At 41.8% G+C, this 20,132-nt stretch overlaps 1 protein-coding gene across 5 annotated transcripts in view; it reads left to right on the forward strand.

The window, feature by feature from the left end:
- ptprt (protein tyrosine phosphatase receptor type T) overlaps positions 1–20,132 on the forward strand; it is a 1,512,449-nt gene that overhangs the window by 1,050,827 nt on the left and 441,490 nt on the right. For all 5 annotated transcript variants that reach the window (XM_073061878.1, XM_073061879.1, XM_073061880.1 and 2 more), the window contains exon 9: positions 15,538–15,647. In XM_073061878.1, coding sequence (XP_072917979.1) covers positions 15,538–15,647 — 110 coding nt within the window. The remainder of the gene's footprint in view (positions 1–15,537; positions 15,648–20,132) is intronic.

Raw genomic sequence — 20,132 nt, forward strand, 5'->3', positions numbered from 1 at the left:
GCCTGGTGATTACATTCAGAAAACAAGATACAGGAAACCTGCATTTTTCATGCAATTGAGATAGAAGTAAAATGCGAGCACTAAGAGGAGAAGCTGCATAAGAACACAGAGCCATAGAGTCATAGAACAGTACAGCACAGAACTGGGCCCTATGGCCCACCTAGTCTGTACTAAACTATTTAACACTGCCAGCTCCCATTGACCTGCACCGGGACATAGCCCTCCATAGCCAACCATCTATGTACCTATCCAAACTTCTCTTAAATGTAGAAATAAAGCTTGCATGCACCACTTATGATGGCAGCTCATTCCACATTCTCATGACCTTCTGAGTGAAAGTTTCTCCTCATGTTCCCCTTAAACTTTTCACCTTTCACTGTTAACCCATGACCTCTGGTTGTACTCCCACCTAACCTCAGTGGAAAAAGCCTGCTTGCATTTACCCTATCTACATCATACATAATTTTGGATACCTCTATCAAATCTCCTCTTAGTTTTCTAAATTCCAAGGAATAAAGTTTTAACCTATTCAATCTTCCCTTACAACTCAAATCCTCCATACCGGGCAACATCCTTGTAACTTTTCTCTGTAGTAGATGAGACAGAAAAGAATAAGAATCAGTGATAATATTGACATTTTTATTTCATTTCAATTTCTATTGCTAAAACAATATGAAATTATTCCAGCTACCTGAAGACTTTATAGACTTAGCTCTATAATGTCTTAGGGTTCAGTAGGCCTCGCAAGTTTTCAAGTGGTCACGACAGCATTGCTCAATCCATGCTTTATTGATGGTAACCCTGAAATTCCTGGAGAATATCAGCAATGGAGTGCGGGAACTCTGGTTAGAGGCAAAAAAATAGATAATGGCAAGGCTTCCTGCTATTCCGGGAGTTTCTACTTTGATTCATGGGGTGAAAGCAAGTGCCCCACACCTATACATGGCAAATGCTGAACTGGGATCTCAACAAGACCAGTGACTCATTCTGCTAGTCCTTACTCTTGCTCCTTGAGTGCTGTAGAGTTTTCTGTGGTGGCTAGTATGTTCAGTCTTCACAAGAATGCATGTATTTTCTAGCAGTGGGGAAAGTGAGAGATGCAGCCTTGAAGGATGAATCCAACTTTTATGAAATCATGATTGATATTTGCTTTCCAAATGTTTGCCATGAATAATTAAATTGTTTAATTATGCCCCATCCATTCAAATCTACTCGTCAGCTTTTTTTTCTTCTCCAGTCCTGCTGAAGGGTCTCAGCCTGAAACATAGACTGTACTTTTTTCCATTGACGCTGGCTGGCCTGCAGGAGTTCCTCCAGCATTTTGTGCGTCTTGCTTGGATTTCCTGCACCTGCAGTTTTTCTCTTCCTTGTAGATAGCAAATGTTTTGGAGCTCCAAGAGGTAAAATTCCTTTCACTACACAACCTCTGATTAGTTCTTGTACCATAGTGGCCGATCTAATTGGTTTCCTGGTCAGTCATGACCACTGCCTCTTTTGCAAGGATGTTGATGGGGAAGGACTTGGAATAGTAAGGTCACTGAATCTCAAAAGTACTGTCTTCAATTACATTTCACTGGCAATGGTAATTGTCTGGAAATATTCTGATAGTGTTGTTTCTTGTCACATATCAGTCCATGTTGGCTAGATCTTAAAGGCATGAGTCGCTTCACTTTCTGAGAAATTGCAAAATGGACTGGGCATTGTGCTATCAGCAACAAACAGCTCCTTCACTATTCATATGATGAAGTAAAGATAACTAAGCCTAGTACATCACCACAAGGAACTCCTATGGAGTTGCATTGAACAAGAACTGATAGACATCCAATATCCAAAACCACCTACTTTTGCCTGAGGTTAATCCACCTTTATGCCCATTGAATTCATTACCACAGGTTCTTAATACTTCACTCAGTCAGATGCTGCCTTGCTGTCCAGTGAAGCATTAACTCTGGAATCTCCTTAAACCTACTTCTCACATTAGCTGTTTAATTGTCCATCACCATTCTCAACAGGAAATGGCAGAATTGCTGAATTTTGATGAGATTGATGGATTATGGAACAGCTACTTTTTAGCTTTTTTGCACACGTGTTGCAGCCTCAATCATTTGGCACAGATTTTGAGATACACCGGGTATGTTCTGGCCACAGCCTTTGGCATTTACTGATTCTCATGGCTATCATGACTGTACCTCTTCACACTCTGTCTCCTGTAAAAATGCTATTCCCTTTTCTAATTCTCTTCATCTCTTCTGCATCTATTCCCAGGATGAGGCTTTTCTTTCTAGAACATCAGAGATGTGCTCCTTCTTTAAAAGATGGTGCTTCCCTTCCTCCACCATTGATGCTCCCTCACCTGCCATTTCCCAGACCTCCGTGCTCAAACCATCTTCTCATTGCCTCAACAGGAATAGAGTTCTTCCTGTCCTCATCTATCACCCCATGAGCCTCAGCATCCAACACATCATTTCACATCATTTTCCACAATATCCATTATTTTCAAAGAGATCCTACCACATCTTTACCTCCCCCACCCCACCACTTGCTGCTTTCTGTAAGGTACACTCCCTGCGCAATTCTCTTGTCTATTTGTCCCTCCTCACTGATGCCCCTCCTGTCACATGTCCCCGCAAACAACAGAAATGCTACACCTGTCCATTCACTTCCTCCTTTCCCTCCACTGAGGGCCCCAAACAGCCTTTCCAGGTGAGGCAACATTTCATCTGTGAACCTGTTGCAGTTGTCTATTGCATTCGGTGCTCCCAAAGCGGACTCCTCTACATTGGTGAGACCCGACATAAATTGTAGGACAACTTTGTTGAGCTTCCACTGTTATGACCCCAGCCCCCTCCTTTGTGAGATTCGCAAGAGCCCTAGTCAAGGGGGGGTTAAATGACCCAAGAGGGGGAGAGACATGCTGAATAGACACAGGAAAATGGGAGAGAGAGAGGGAGACGTGCTGAAGACCATGTTCCCCCGGGAAGCAGAATAAAGCGACTCTTTGACTATTGTCTCATGAAGACCACGTGCAAAGCCCTCGGGCAAAGTGGGCTGGTTGAGAGAGAGATTGACACCGGCGATCCCGTGAGGAAGTATAAAGGAGGGTCTGGGGGGGGGGAGGACCCCTTCAGACGCACCAGAAGACACGCTAGAAATCCTGTGACAGCGTTTTGATAGCGACAGCCGGTGGTGGGGTTTGTGTGCGTCTTTTCCTTGCCTGGGATTGGCGACCCCACAACGGAAGAACGGCTTAGCTACAGGGGAGGCCACAGATGAGCGTTCATTCCCCCAACGAGGCTCTGACAAACCGAACTCCTCCAGGTTGGAAAACAGGTCGGGTAACTGTTTCATCCCATCTCTCTCTCTCTTTCTAACAAAAGAGCACCAACGCGACACCACAACGACGGCAGCTGGTGGAACTGCAGTGACCGCAAAAGACTTTTAGATATCCAGTAAACAATATATATCTACATTACCCCTAGACAACGATAGAGCTTATTTCTGATTGATTATTACTATACCTGTGCTTTAGATTGAGTTGTGACGACGTATATGATCTGAATGTTTTGTATTAACCATACGTTTGTGCCCCTTTATAAATAAAAACGTTTGAAAATAGTAGCACCAGGCTTCAGCGGACCCATCTATCTTTGCTGGTAAATTACCCGGTTACTGGGGAATGTAACAAGTGGGTTGCTCGTCCGGGATTTGAAACCAAAGGGGAGGGTCAGTGAATCGGGCTGTAAGTCCAAACTTAAATCTGGTTATGCAGGTAGCCAGACAGGAAACCAGCAAAGATGGAAGTGGGTGAATTTATGAGAAACCCGACTGTAGAGGCGCTAGGGACGGCTACCAAATCAGACTTGGTAAATCTGGCAAAGGGGTTAGGCCTCGCAGAGGTGAGGTCATCAATGAAAAAGCAGGAAGTGCGAGGGGTCATAAATACATTGAAAAGGAGGTGTTTGCAGCTGAGGATTTGGAAAATATCCCCGAAAAGAGATTAGCGAGTGGGACAGATCAGGTAGAGTTGGAGAAAGTAAGGTTGGAACATGATCTTTAAGTAAAGCAGCTAGAAGCAGCTGCAAAGGAAAAGGCTGAGAAACAAGCTCATGAGCTCCAGCTAAAGCAGCTAGAAGCAGAAGCAGTAGAGAAAGAGAAACAAAGGAGCCATGAATTGGAGCTGGACAGGCGAAAGCAAGAGCGAAGAGCTCAAGGGCAAGAGAGAGCGCGAGGGGTCGGAGATTTATATGTCACACGGAACCGTGTCTGTGAGGAAGGGGGACCCACCAATTCCCGTATGGATTTGGAGAGACATGGGGGCGGAGCTATCATTAATTAGCCGTAACGTATTACAATTCGGACCTCCGACGGGCGAGGTAGCCCTGAGAGGAATAGGAAAAGGGACAGAAAGGGTGTCTTTGCGTAGGGTCATTTTGGATTGTGAGCTGGTGTATGGATCAGTTGAAATGGGGGTGCCATCAGAATTCCCGAGAACTGACGTGGATGTCCTCCTTGGGAACGATTTAGCAGGAGGAAAAGTTTGGTCGGCCATGACTATGACCCGCCGACCGGTGCGTGTTGAGGCCCCGCCCATAGAGTCCCCGAGCTATCCCGCATGCGCGGACACTCGCAGCCTGTCGAGAGCGGCAGCTGAGAACGGGAGCAGTTTAAAATTGGCCAGTTTTGATTTGGCCCAGACGTCTTTACCGACCCTGTGCCACGAGGGTTTCGAGGGGGGTAAAACGAGGAATAGTAACGTAAAAGAGGGTAAGGGAGAGAAGGTAGATCCTCCCTTAGCGAAGAAAAAGGTCCTAGAGGTAGGAAATAAAGATGAGAAACAGATAAAGCTGTTAAAAGGTCCAGGGTTGGACATGGATGATCTGTCTGGTTTGGCAGGACTGTTTGAAGAAGTTGAAAATTTTAAAGGTGTTCCCGATAATGAAATGAGGGCAGTCCTAGATGAAAAGGATGCCATTAACTTGAAGAAGTCTGCTGGGTTGGCAGATGGGGTTGTTTCAGCCCGCGGGGTTGAGTTTACTCCAGAAGTGAGTTGCCCAGAGAGTAACTGGGAGGATCAGGGGAATTTAGAATTTGAAAAAGGTACGGGTATTGAAAGCCTGGAAGAGGCCCATGCCCCGTTTGAGTGTGTCCAAGATGGGGATGCACGTGGTCCTGAACCTAGTCACGGAGCTCAGAAAAAGTCTGAGGTATTTGACTCAGCTGGACGAGACGGCCGTCCTTTTGGAGCAGATAGACTTGGTTCGGAAAAAAAAGGGTTAACCTTGGGAAGTGTGAGTTCCCAGATGGTTGTGCTGAAGGGGGTGTTCAGAGTTAATGTGGAGTTTATGAATGGGGAGATAACTGTTGTTGTGGAGGAGAACGGTAAATCTGTAGTTCCCAAATCGAATGAAAAAAAGTTAAAGTCTAGATTGATGCCTGCGCATCGATTACAGGTTGATTTGGAATGTAAGGGTGCCTCACACACTATTGTTATTCAAGAAAGCGCTGTGAGGAAGCCAAAATTTAAATGCGACCGGAGAAAAAGGTTCGAACTGAAACACATCAGCCTGCATGGTCTTGACAAAAGGGTTAACTACCTGTGTAGCATTAAAGAATTGGGTGGAAGTTCCCATGATGGACTAGGTTGGGGAAACGGAGTTAAGAGAATAACCCTCGTGGAAAGGAAAGGCGGGAAAGTACCTCGCCAAATTACTCAAGTTCCCCACGGGGGGACTCTCCGGAAAAGAGGCGATGGTTAATAGAAAATGCCATTTTTAAACAGCAACGCCGGTTGTACGGGTTTGCGCCAAAGCCTGTGAATAATAAAGACAACCCCTTTGGAGACCTGCCGGTGAAATAACACGACCGAAACGATTAGTATTTGTATAAACTTTTGTAGATGCACCTCAGCTAAGATCACACCTCCTTAGTTTTGTTGCTGAAGAAAATAAATAAATAGGTGGTTATTGAGCTGAAGTTTGATGCTACCAGACTTTAGTACGGTACACGATGTTAAGATATTAAAGAAAGGGACACTGTAATTGTTACCTGTTTAGATACTGACTTGAATGTATAACGGTAGTACTCTGTGAAGAGAGGAGCTTGTGTATTGTGTTAGAAAAAAAAATCCTATAAGACTCTGTACCAACTTGTTTTTAACCGCTGGTAAAAAAACTTTTAAGAGGGGAGGTGTTATGACCCCAGCCCCCTCCTTTGTGAGATTCGCAAGAGCCCTAGTCAAGGGGGGGTCAAATGACCCAAGAGGGGGAGAGACGTGCTGAATAGACACAGGAAAATGGGAGAGAGAGAGGGAGAGAGAGAGGGAGACGTGCTGAAGACCACGTTCCCCCGGGAAGCAGAATAAAGCGACTCTTTGACTATTGTCTCATGAAGACCACGTGTAAAGCCCTCGGGCAAAGTGGGCTGGTTGAGAGAGAGATTGACACCGGCGATCCCATGAGGAAGTATAAAGGAGGGTCTGGGGGGGAGGACCCCTTCAGACGCACCAGAAGACACGCTAGAAATCCTGTGACAGCGTTTTGATAGCGACAGCCGGTGGTGGGGTTCGTGTGCGTCTTTTCCTTGCCTGGGATTGGCGACCCCACAACGGAAGAACGGCTTAGCTACAGGGGAGGCCACAGATGAGCGTTCATTCCCCCAACGAGGTTCCGACAAACCGAACTCCTCCAGGTTGGAAAACCGGTCGGGTAACTGTTTCATCCCATCTCTCTCTCTCTTTCTAACAAAAGTGCACCAACGCGACACCACAACGACGGCAGCTGGTGGAACTGCAGTGACCGCAAAAGACTTTTAGATATCCAGTAAACAATATATATCTACATTACCCCTAGACAACGATAGAGCTTATTTCTGATTGATTATTACTATACCTGTGCTTTAGGTTGAGTTGTGACAACGTATATGATCTGAATGTTTTGTATTAACCATACGTTTGTGCCCCTTTATAAATAAAAACGTTTGAAAATAGTAGCACCAGGCTTCAGCGGACCCATCTATCTTTGCTGGTAAATTACCCGGTTACTGGGGAACGTAACACCACCAAAAGCAGAATTTCCTGGTGGCCAAATATTTTAATTCCTATCGGCATTCCTATTCTGACATGTTAGTCCATGGCCTCCTCTTTTGCCATGTTGAGGCCACTCTCAGGGTGGAAGAGCAGCACCTCATATTCCATCTAGGTAACCTCCAACTTGATGGCATGAACACTAATTTCTTATTCCATTATTTTTACCCTTCTCCTTGCCTCTCCTTCTATTCCCCACTCTGACCTCTTACCTCTTCTTCTCATCTGCCTTTCACCTCTCCTGGTGCCCCTCCTTCTTCCCTTTCTCCCATAGTCCACTCTCCTCTCCTATCAGATTCTTTCTTCTCCAGCCCTTTACCTTTCCCACACACTTGTCTTCACCTATCACTCTACAGCTAGTCCTCCTTCCCACCCCCAATCATGTTATTCTGCTGTCTTCCCTCTTCCTTTCCAGTTCTGAAGAAGGGTCTTGGCCCAAAATGTCAACAGTTCATTCATTTCCATAGATGCTGCCTGACCTGCTGCGTTCCCCACCATTTTATATGTGTTGCTTCACAAAGAGAAGAAAACACTCCCCTCATTAGATGGCTCACATTCCAAAGCACCCACTATCTCTAACCATAACCCAAACACTGCTTCTACAGAAAGACCAATACATTAGCAGTGAGCCCTTTCCCAGGGAGTTACACTCGGTAACCCTTGGTAATAGATATTGAAGCTCCCCATCCTGAGCACTTGCTAAGTTTGGTTCTTCTTCATTTTGAAAGACCATTGAATCATCCGCTGAGAAGAGAAGCTAATGGAAATTTTACTCACCCCAGTGCATCTCTGAGATTGAAGATGGCACAGAATCCCAATTGGGTCTTACCTATGAGAAATGTGGAACTATTTTAGTTTATAGTCCTTTATTGGCATAGGTGCTGCTATTATGCCATTGGTACCTGGATTTATCCTGTCCTGCCCATCAGAGATTATTCTAAGGATATGGAATTAAGTCTGTATCATACTTACAAAACATCATAAACCCAAAAAAATAGAAATATTTATATGGCATCTTTCAAGCTGTCCTAATGTTGAAATATTTAAGACTTGTAGCCATTGTATTAACATAGGAATTGTTACAACCAATTTATAAGGATTAAGTAAGGACCCACAATTAGTGTCTGATTGAATAATGGTGGGAGGAGCATAAATCCTGGGTATTTCACCAAATATAGCAGGCCTTTCAATTATGTTGGAGGATTTCTTACAATTGGAGTCAAACTTAATCTTATCTTAAAGAGTATTATTGTCTTTCAGATTCCCTCATGATTGCTCCAGAGATTCAGCCTAGATTTTTGTACTCGGGTCTCTAAACTGTGACTCAATCCAATGCCCCATGACTCAAAGTGAAATGCATCGCAAATTGAGGCATTGCTATGTAGGCCATCCAGAATTTTAGCTCCCCTTAATGAAGTTCGATAATAAGTATTCTGATTTTGCACTTCTATGAAAGGTGACATATTAAAACAATATGCAAAGCCAGTACACAGTGGATTATTGATTGTAGAAATGAGAAGATCATTACAGTTGGTTTCAAAATCCAATATGGTGGACTCATGAATTGTGCATTACGAACTGTAAAAAATGGGAAGGAATGACTATATATGCCCTTGAGTTTGCTCCACTATTCAATAATCTCAATGAGGATTCTTGGCCTCGACTGCACTAGGGGAGAGGAGGTTAGTTCACCAGTAGAGCAAGTAAGTAGACCGTGTGTGAGGGAGGACAGGCAGGTGATGGAGGAGGGATGCTCTCAGCCCGAAGTTGTAGGGGAGAAGAAAGAAAAGGATAATAAATTTGAATGCATTGCTAGGGATGAAAAGAGAGGAGGAGGTGGAGAGTATCTTAAATGTATCTATTTTAATGCTAGGAGCATTGTAAGAAAGGTGGATGAGCTTAAAGTGTGGATTGATACATGGAATTATGATGTTGTAGCTATTAGTGAAACATGGTTGCAGGAAGGGTGTGATTGGCAACTAAATATTCCTGGATTTAGTTGCTTCAGGTGTGATAGAGTAGGAGGGGCCAGAGGAGGAGGTGTTGCATTGCTTGTCCGAGAAAATCTTATGGCGGTGCTTTGGAAGGATAGATTACAGAGCTCCTCTAGGGAGGCTATTTGGGTGGAATTGAGGAATGGGAAAGGTGTAGTAACACTGATAGGAGTGTATTATAGGCCACCTAATGGGGAGCGTGAGTTGGAAGAGCAAATGTGTAAGGAGATAGCAGATATTTGTAGTAAACACAAGGTGGTGATTGTGGGAGATTTTAATTTTCCACACATAGATTGGGAAGCTCATTCTGTAAAAGGGCTGGATGGTTTAGAGTTTGTGAAATGTGTGCAGGATAGCTTTTTGCAACAATACATAGAAGTACCGACTAGAGATGGGGCAGTGTTGGATCTCCTGTTAGGGAATGCGATAGGTCAGCTGACAGATGTATGTGTTGGGGAGCACTTCGGGTCCAGTGATCACAATAGCATTAGCTTCAATATAATTATGGAGAAGGACAGGACTGGACCTAGAGTTGAGATTTTTGATTGGAGAAAGGCTAACTTTGAGGAGATGCGCAGGGATTTAGAGAGAGTGGAATGGGTCAAGTTGTTTTATGGGAAGGATGTAATAGAGAAATGGAGGTCATTTAAGGGTGAAATTATGAGGGTACAGAATCTTTATGTTCCTGTTCGGTTGAAAGGAAAGATTAAAGGTTTGAAAGCGCCATGGTTTTCAAGGGATATTAGAAACTTGGTTCGAAAAAAGAGGGATGTCTACAATAGATATAGGCAGCATGGAGTAAAGGAATTGCTCGAGGAATATAAAGAATGTAAAAGGAAACTTAAGAAAGAGATTAGAAAAGCTAAAAGAAGTTACGAGTTTGGTTTGGCAAATAAGGTGGAAGTAAATCCGAAAGGCTTCTACAGTTATATTAAAAGCAAGAGGATAGTGAGGGATAAAATTGGTCCCTTAGAGAATCAGGGTGGTCAGCTATGTGTGGAGCCGAGGGAGATGGGAGAGATTTTGAACGATTTCTTCTCTTCGGTATTCACTAAGGAGAAGGATATCGAATGGTGTAAGGTGTGGGAAACAAGTAAGGAAGTTATGGAACCTATGACAATTAAAGAGGTGGAAGTACTGGCGCTTTTAAGAAATTTAAAAGTGGATAAATCTCCGGGTCCTGACCGGATATTCCCCAGGACCTTGAGGGAAGTTTGTGTAGAGATAGCAGGAGCTCTGACGGAGATCTTTCAGATGTCATTAGAAACAGGGATTGTGCCGGAGGATTGGCGTATTGCTCATGTGGTTCCATTGTTTAAAAAGGGTTCTAGAAGTAAGCCTGGCAATTATAGACCTGTCAGTTTGACATCAGTGGTGGGTAAATTAATGGAAAGTATTCTTAGAGATAGTATTTATAATTATCTGGATAGACAGGATCTGATTAGGAGTAGCCAGCATGGATTTGTGCGTGGAAGGTCATGTTTGACAAACCTTATTGAATTTTTTGAAGTAGTTACGAGGAATGTTGACGAGGGTAAGGCAGTGGATGTAGTCTATATGGACTTCAGCAAGGCCTTTGACAAAGTTCCACATGGAAGGTTAGTTAAGAAGGTTCAGTCGTTAGGTATTAGTGCTGGAGTAATAAAATGGATTCAACAGTGGCTAGATGGGAGATGCCAGAGAGTAGTGGTGGATAATTGTTTATCGGGATGGAGGCCGGTGACTAGCGGGGTGCCTCAGGGATCTGTTTTGGGCCCAATGTTGTTTGTAATATACATAAATGATCTGGATGATGGGGTGGTAAATTGGATTAGTAAGTATGCTGATGATACTAAGGTAGGAGGTGTTGTGGATAATGAGGTGGGTTTTCAAAGCTTGCAGGGAGATTTATGCCGGTTAGAAGAATGGGCTGAACGTTGGCAGATGGAGTTTAATGCTGAGAAGTGTGAGGTTCTACATTTTGGCAGGAATAATCCAAATAGAACATACAGGGTAAATGGTAGGGCATTGAGGAATGCAGTGGAACAGAGAGATCTAGGAATAACAGTGCATAGTTCCCTGAAGGTGGAGTCTCATGTAGATAGGGTGGTGAAGAAGGCTTTTGGAACGCTGGCCTTTATAAATCAGAGCATTGAGTACAGAAGTTGGGATGTAATGTTAAAATTGTACAAGGCATTGGTAAGGCCAAATTTGGAATATTGTGTACAGTTCTGGTCACCGAATTATAGGAAAGATATCAATAAATTAGAGAGAGTGCAGAGACGATTTACTAGGATGTTACCAGGGTTTCAGCACTTAAGTTACAGAGAAAGGTTGAACAAGTTAGGTCTCTATTCATTGGAGCGTAGAAGGTTGAGGGGGGATTTGATCGAGGTATTTAAAATGTTGAGAGGGATAGATAGAGTTGACGTGAATAGGCTGTTTCCATTGAGAGTAGGGGAGATTCAAACGAGAGGACATGATTTGAGAGTTAGGGGGCAAAAGTTTAAGGGAAACACGAGGGGGTATTTCTTTACTCAGAGAGTGATAGCTGTGTGGAATGAGCTTCCTGTAGAAGTAGTAGAGGCCAGATCAGTTGTGTCATTTAAGGTAAAATTGGATAGGTATATGGATAGGAAAGGAGTGGAGGGTTATGGGCTGAGTGCGGGTAGGTGGGACTAGGTGAGATTAAGAGTTCGGCACGGACTAGGAGGGCCGGAATGGCCTGTTTCCGTGCTGTGATTGTTATATGGTTATATGGTTATATTTAGTTTTTCTTTGGTTTCTTCAGTCTTCAAAACTCTACCAAAGTTCAAAGTACATTTGCTATCATAGTATGCGTGCGCCTTATGAGAATAGGTTGAGTGAACTTGGTCTTTTCTGCTTGAAGTGATGGAGGATGAGAGGTGACCTAATCGAGGTGTATAAGATGAGGAGAGGCGTTAATTGTGTGGATAGCCAAAGGTCTTTTCCACAAAGGGGCATAGTTTTAAGGTGCTTGGAAGTAATTACAGCGAGGGATGTCAGAGGTAAGTTTATCTCACAGAGAGCGGTGGATGCAAGGAATTGCATTCTCAGTGACAGTGGCGGAGGTGGATACAATAGGGTCTTCTTAGAAACTCTTAGATAGGTACATGGAGCTTAGAAAAATAGAGGACTATGCGGTAGGGAAATTCTAGGCTATTTCTAGAGTAGGTTACATGGTCAGCACAACATTGTGGGCCAAAGGGCCTGTAATGTGCTGTAGATTTCTAAGTTCTATATGTTCTATGTATAGCATATACAATCTTGAGATTCATCTTCTTGAGGCAGCCACAAAGTAAAAGAAACATTGGAATTCATGAAAAGTCACACACATCAAGGACAGCTGTACATCCAAAGTGCAGAAAAAAGAACAAATCGTGCAAACAATAAATTAAATCAAATAAATAATCCACAGAACATGAATCGTAGAGTTCCTGAAATTAAGTACACAGCCACGTGGCCAGTTGAGCACCGCAGAGCCTGGTAGCTGCAGGCCACAGCCACAGAGACATCTTCAGCGCTGCAGCCATTGCCAGTGGCTGTGGGTCACAGCTGTGGAGTCAGTTGAGTAAAGTCTCCCAGAGTAGTGAGCTGAACACTGGTTAGTCCTCTGCCCTCAGCCTTGATGCCTTAATCTTTTTAATCTGGCTCGGTGCTTAAATCGTCCAACCATTGGGTGGTTTTTGGGTGGCCCGAAGATTCAGTTCTGCTGAATCCACTCCAGCAACGTCTGCCAAATCACACTTGCATTCACAAAGTACAAATATCAAAATAAAATGACAGGTCATATAGAAAGGTTGGAAAGCACACCTTCCAGAGGGAAATGGCAGGCTGTTGGTTGTAGTTACCATAGACCCAAAAAAAGTATATTTAGTAGAATTGTTAGTAATTTTGTCACCACCGCTTGCCAGTGCCACCTTTGTAACCAGTCTCAGCCGTTAATGCATGCGGTGAATTAGCCTCTTCAATGAAAACAGCTGGATGGGGAATATTAACTATCACCAGAGGGCAATAAACAGCTGGCATTGGATTGGCTTTTAGCTTATTTTTATATCCACAACTGAAAAATCCATTTCTTAGATGAAATGTCAATGGATTTTAAGGAATCCCAGTTTTCATGGTGAGAGAAATTTAACATTCTTATTCACCACCATTACTAAATTCATGTCAACCCGGCTGAGGAAGAAAACAAGATTGAAAAGTAATGAAATAGTAAATTAAATTATGGTGTTGTGCCAATTTTTGCACTTGCACGTTAGCATTGACAGATGGCTCTAACATGCCATATTACTAAACAAATTAATGCTCTTTCTTTGTCAATAACTTGCCAGTGCCTGTAAGACTTGCTGACTTCCTGTCAAGCAGTGGGTCATTTTTTATTTCCAAGTTGTCATTCGTTTATTTATTATTCGTCACCCTTTTAATTACCATTTTTTCTAAACTGTATAAATGTCATGAATAATTTAACTCTGTTTTGTGTAATGTCAAATTAATTAGCAAGTATTTGAATAAATTAAACAGAAATATCAGTCTCACTCCTGTCTGCGTGTCAGCAATATTTCAGCATTTAACTGATCAATTTATCAAACTGTATTTAACTGTCCTAGTGTTGGAGAAACTGTAAAAATTCTTGCAAATTTTCTGTACATTATGATTGATATCCTGTTTATGGACAGATGGTAGTAAATAACATTGTAAATGTACAAAGTTGTTTCTATACACACACACACTTCTCTGTAGAAGGGCAAATAATTAGGTAAAAATTTTAGTAGTCACAATTATAATTTTTATAAATTTTATGTTCAAATTTGTATATTACAGCTGCTACATAATGCTGCATAAACATAGTAGGCAGCCGTTGATCCCAGGGGATCATAGGTTTGCGCCTCTGGATGGGTGGGAAGATTTGAAGAACCAGCTATTGCCCATGAAGCGAGTTCCCCATCTCCATGTCACTGATATAGTCCAAGCACTGATACATCTTGGCACCAGTGTCATCGCAGAGGTTGCCAGAGTGAAGTTGTAAACAACATCAAACTTGCCTTAGGGACCCATAGGGACCATGGCTCTGGATTTCTTCTTCGGGGTTTATTCCGGAAGCCTTTCCCATGGTGGGTATGACTGCAAGGCTGCGGAGGCGGGCTGCCGTCCAAGGCTGACGAGCCCCACCTGCCTGAAGCAACTGGTTTTCAGGTGCCAGTGGTCTGCCTTTGCCCCTTCTCTTGTCAGTAGAAACGGGCCTAGTTGCTAAGCCACATGTGAAGGCCAAGAGTTGGACTTGTTGTCAGAAGCTGTTAGTGACACATGCCATTTGGAGTACTTTATAGGTAGTGGGAGCTTATCCCCACTACCACTCCCGGCTATGACAACCTTAGGAACCTACATAAACATAAATGCAGATTAAAAATAATATACTGAATGATTTATAGTCATGGAGTCACAACATGGAAACAGGATCTTCTGCTTAGCTCATCCAAGCCAACCACAGTGCCTACCTAATCTTGTCCCATTTGCCTATGTCTGGTCTGTATCCACCTAAACCTTTTCTATTCATAGGCCTACCTCATTTTTTTTAGAACTGTTTTTGTATCCTCCTCAACTACTTTCCCTGGCAACTCATTCCATGTATGCACCACCCTCTGCATGAAAAACATGCAGCTCAAGTCCATTTTAAATCTTCCCACTCTGACATTAAACCTATGCTCTTTAGTTTTTGGTTCCCTTTCCCTGAATAAAATACTTTTTGCATTCACCCTATCTATGCTCCTTATAATTTTAAACACATCTAAAAGGTCATATGCCAGCTGATGGTGTAGAATGGCGAATGGTCCCAGATTCAAATCAGGTCAGCCCTTTGCATGCTTTCCATCTGTGCAAAGTCAAGCGTCGAGCTAGCGACCCAGCCTCCTAAAAAAACAGATGAATGCTAAGGAAGTAGCAAAAATGCCACCCAATGCGCCACAAGGTGCAGAAAGGAAAAGGTCATATCCATCTCTTCAAGACATGATTGTTCTGATCAACTTCAATCCACATAGAATTATGCTTCGTGTAAGAGTTCAGCAGTTCCATTAAAGGCCCATTTTAATAAAACCAGTCCAATGTCAGCCCGTTTTAAGATAACCAATCCAATGTCGGGCCCATTTTAAGATAACCAGTAAAGGGCACCTCTATTTAAAGATTATTATACTGTTTTCATTGCATTGCTGATTTTCTCGTTAAGATTCACACGATGACATTTATTTAAGTATTCAATAAACCATGCAATGCGTTTGAAAGATGAGCTCAAGGGACAGGCCCAGAGGGATGTGTATATATGAATACATATTAGAGCTGTTACAACAGGCAAGAGCTTCAGACCACATATTAGAGATTGTTAGAACTGACAACAGTTTCTGACTGTCAGATTGACAAGCTCTTTTTTAACTTTGATTTCCTTTATTTTTATTTTTCTGCCTATAGTACCAGGTCTAGTGCCCTTGGAATCAATTCAAGGAGGCCCATTTGAAGAGAAGATATATCTACAGTGGAAACCACCAAATGAAACCAATGGAATAATTACCCTCTATGAGGTAAATCAACAAATGGTTATCAATTAATTGTTGTTTTCTGTTTCTTGGATTTTTGACACCTCATAACTGTGGCTTAAGCCCCACCTGAAACACTGAAGAACTTGCATGATGACTACTAACTAATGACATTTAGCACTGGGTCGCAGCATTATCCAATATGATGAAACTAATTAAATCTGGATTATTGTTAAGCACACAGTTTTCTCCCAAAGGATATTTAAGTAAGATATTTATATGTGAAAATGATTCATGCAGATCATCTAGTTACAACCCATCAAGAAAGATATCCATGGGATTATATTGATTCAACAGAAAGTTAATTCCTTAATCATCTTCAGTCCCACAGTTACTAAATATTCTGGCAATGTTGACATTCTTAAATGCAATGATTTTTTAATGCTTTGTGTAGATTCTAAAACTCATGCATCAGTTTGTGATTTTGGCTTTTATTTTTTGGAGAAAAATTACAGGTTTTATATTTTAAGAACAAAATTTAATACAAAAAACATTTTCAAGAATTATTGCAAAATCCTAGTAACATAGGGACCAAAGGTTATTGGATAAACACTTAGATCAAATTTTATGAAAATTGAATTCCATTGTAATGTTTAGTGTCACTTCTGCCCTATGTGATACTGTGGAAAGGTAAAGGATCTTTGTGTTTATACAGAATTTTGTCATTCTTCTCAAGGCACCCCAGAATTTTTCAATACTGTGATGTACTTTGAAATACGTAGACATAAGATATTCTGCAGATCCTGGAACTCTTGAGAAACACCCAAAAAATGCTGACAGGAGCTCAGCACGTCAAGCAGCATCTATGAATGGAAAGAAAGAGTCCGCATTTCAGGCCAGGCCCTGATGAAGGATCTCAGCCTGAAATATTGACTGCTCATTTCCCTCCATAGATGCTGCCTGGCCCCAACATTTAGTGTGTTTTACTTTAAAATACAGTTGCTCTTAGAAACCTCAAATGTCTTTTAAAATACTGCTTTTTTATTGATTTTAAAACCTCAGATGTCTCAAAACAGTATAGAGTTTAATAACTAACTGATCTGATTTTGGTAGATTTGGTTAATCGATAATTTTGCTCAAACTGTCGATACTCTTAAAACAAAGAAGAATGCAATACACTTTGAGTCCTTAACTGAAACAGAACATAGCCAGTTCTCTTCTATTAGATTTTTTTTGCTTTTCTGGAATCTTTACCAATGTTCATTTTCTACACTGAATGAAACAAGACACTAGGCAAAATTGATGAAAGCCTGAAAAATATAGAATCACCAAACACAGATTGAACCCCTAATGTAGATGCTGGATCTATGAGAAAACACCAATCACTAAATTCTCTTTCTTTCCCTTAAACCCTCACATTTTCTTCCAATATAAAATGTGGCCATTTAACACACTGTGTTTATGTCAACTGTCAGGGTCATCGCATCGATCCCTTGTGTTTTCCTGTAATCTATCCTCTCTGACGTGCCCGTCAGCTACCCTCTTGTAGTCGTATCATCGGGATCATTTGCAGTAGCCTTTTAACCTAACAGCCAGCATGTTTTTTGTGACATGGAATGAAATGGAGAAACCCATGTGGTAATAGGGAAAAAGTACAAACTCCACATGGTTGAGCCCAAGCATTTGCATAGCAACACAAAATGCATTGAACATTGGATGCCACCATGGCATGGCAGTTAGTGTGTTGTTATTACCATAAGATATAGATGCAGAATTGGGCCATTTGGCCCATCAAGTCTGCTCCACCACTTCATCATGATTGATCCAATTTTCCTCTCGGTCCCGATCTCTTACCTTCTCACCATATCCCTTCATGCCCTGACCAATCAAGAATCTATCAACCTCTGCCTTAAATATAGATAAAGATATGGCTTCCACAGTTGCCTGCGACAACAAATTACGTATATTCACCACTAAAAGACTAAAAGAATTCCTCCTCATCTCTATCCTAAAAGATGCCCCTCTATCCTGAGGCTGATCTTCTAGACTTAAGACACTCCCACCAAAGGAAACATCCTCTCCACATCCACCCTCTCAAGGCCTTTCATCATTCAATAGATTTCAATGAGGTCACTCTTCATTCTTCTGAATTCTAGTGAATACAGGCCCAGAGCCATCAGATGCTCTTCAGATAACAAAGCATTCATTCCTGGAATCATTTTCATGAACCTCCTCTGAACCCTCTCCAGTTTCAGCACATTTTTCAAAGATAAAGGGCCAAACTTGCTCACAATACTCCCAGTGAGGCCTCACCACTTCTTAATAAAGTTTCAATATTAAATCCTTACTTCAATATTCCCATATAACACTGATTATTAAAGATGAACTTTGAATTGTGTTCCTTTCAAGAATTGAAAATGTATTGCTTGAAGGCGTACATCATATCTAACATTAAAAACAGAACCAGGTTTAAGAGATAGATGCTGATTTGCTGTGGGTTAGTAGGTTAAATGTTTATTGTTAACTACATCTTAATGTAGCTAAGTGGTAAAGTAAATCAGGAAGTAGCTGTACATTCCTTCTATATGGAGTTTGATTGGCAAACAAGAGAAATTACAATAGAAGAAAATAGCCATTAGCACTAGTTTGTAAGGATTAGTTTCACATTGATTGCAGTTGAATGTGGTAACGCTCATCCAGAAACTGGCAACATTTACCAAATAGCCAGAAGTAAGCCATTACAATAGATTTAGTGCAGTGTCAGGACAGCCAGACATGAAGCTTTATGCCAAAGTGTGACAGTGCTTTCCTTCAGTTACCAGAAGCAAGCAAAAATGGAGTGAAGTAATAATAGATGAGATTGTGCTTGGACTGTTACCTCTGTAAGATGTCTGCTGTTGCCCTTATCTTTCATGGTTGTTCATATGACAATGAAACCATGAGACATAGGAGCAGAATTAAGTAATTCAGCCATCAAGTCTGTCTGCCATTCTATTATGCCTAATTTATTATCCATCTCAACCCATTCTCTGGCCTTCCCCCCCCCCCCATAACTTTGATGCCCTATCTAATCATGAATCTATCAACCTCCGCTTTAAATGTAGTGAATAACTTGGCTTCCATAGCTGTCTGTGGCAATGAATTCCACAGATTCACCACCATCTGGCTGAAGAAATTCCTCTTCATGTCTGTTTCAAAAGGGACATTCTTCAATTTTAAGGCTCCTGCTCATGGAAACATCCTCTCCGCATCCAGTCTGTCCAGGCCTTTCAATATTCAATGAGATCCACCCATATTCCTCTAAACTCAAATGAGTACAGGCCCAGAGGGAACAAATGCTCCTCATATATTAACCCTTTTATTCCCAGGATAATTCTTGTAAACCTCCTCTGGATCCCTTCCAGTAACAACACATCTGCCAGTATGCTGGAGTCCTTCCTGCTATGGGTGAGCCATGAGGTGGAGCCATCCAAATGGGTTAACTGGGCTTCCGGTGGCATAACAGGGACTTTTAATAACTTAAAAAAGGCTTAGTTAAAGATTTAAAAGTTCAATTAAAAATTATATATATAAAATGTAATAAATAAATAAATACATTCAATGGAATTGCTTAAATGCAATCATTTCATGAAAGAGATTTATCATCACTTGCCTTTTTAAATAGATGAATGAGCCTATGTAAATGAATGAGGCCATATAATTTATGCCAGGTTGAACGTGTATTGGCCCCATGGCTCAGTATGATCAGAGGCCTTCTCTGGACTCAGCGGGGATTCCAGAGCAGAGCCAGAGCTTCGGTGCCCTGACAAATGATTTTCTGTGTGTTCCATATACACAGTCAGCAAATTTGGATTCTTCAGCCCTCCCCAGGTAATTTTAGATTGCCTTTAAAAGGATTGTTTGCATAGCAAACACTCTGTACAGATGTTTAAGTGCATATACCCCCTTGTTATTATGTTATTTCCCATGGTAGGGGAGTCTAGGGCAAGAGCGCACAACTTTGGGATTGAAGGACATTCATTTAGAACAGATGCGGAGAAATTACTTCAGTCAGAGGGTGGTTGATCTGTGGGATTTGTTGCCACAAGCAGCTGTGGAGGCCAAGTCATTAGGTGTATTTTAGGCAGAGATAGATATGTTCTTGATTAGCCAGGGCATTAAAGGGTATGGGGAGAAGGCAGGGGAGTAGGAATGACTGGAAGAATTGAATCAACCCATGATTGACTGGCGAAGCAGACTTAATGGGATGAATGTCCTACTTCTGCTCCTATATCTTATGGTCTTATGATTATTATGAAAACCACTTTGTTGTTATATGTGATATTAAAATTCAGGCATTTTCCAAAAAGTCAGCTCAACATATAGACAACTTCGGAAATTATTACCGAAGTGTACTTGTAGCTCAAACAGCCAAAGGGAAAGCTTAAGGGAAGAATTTTGCATTTAGATATGTTTGGCCCAAATACTGAGATGAAAGACCTGTGATTCCGAAGTTCAGAATGCTTGTGGTGATATTGATGAATTGATCAG

The sequence above is a fragment of the Hemitrygon akajei genome, chromosome 11, assembly GCF_048418815.1.
Source record: "Hemitrygon akajei chromosome 11, sHemAka1.3, whole genome shotgun sequence".
NCBI lineage: Eukaryota > Metazoa > Chordata > Chondrichthyes > Myliobatiformes > Dasyatidae > Hemitrygon > Hemitrygon akajei.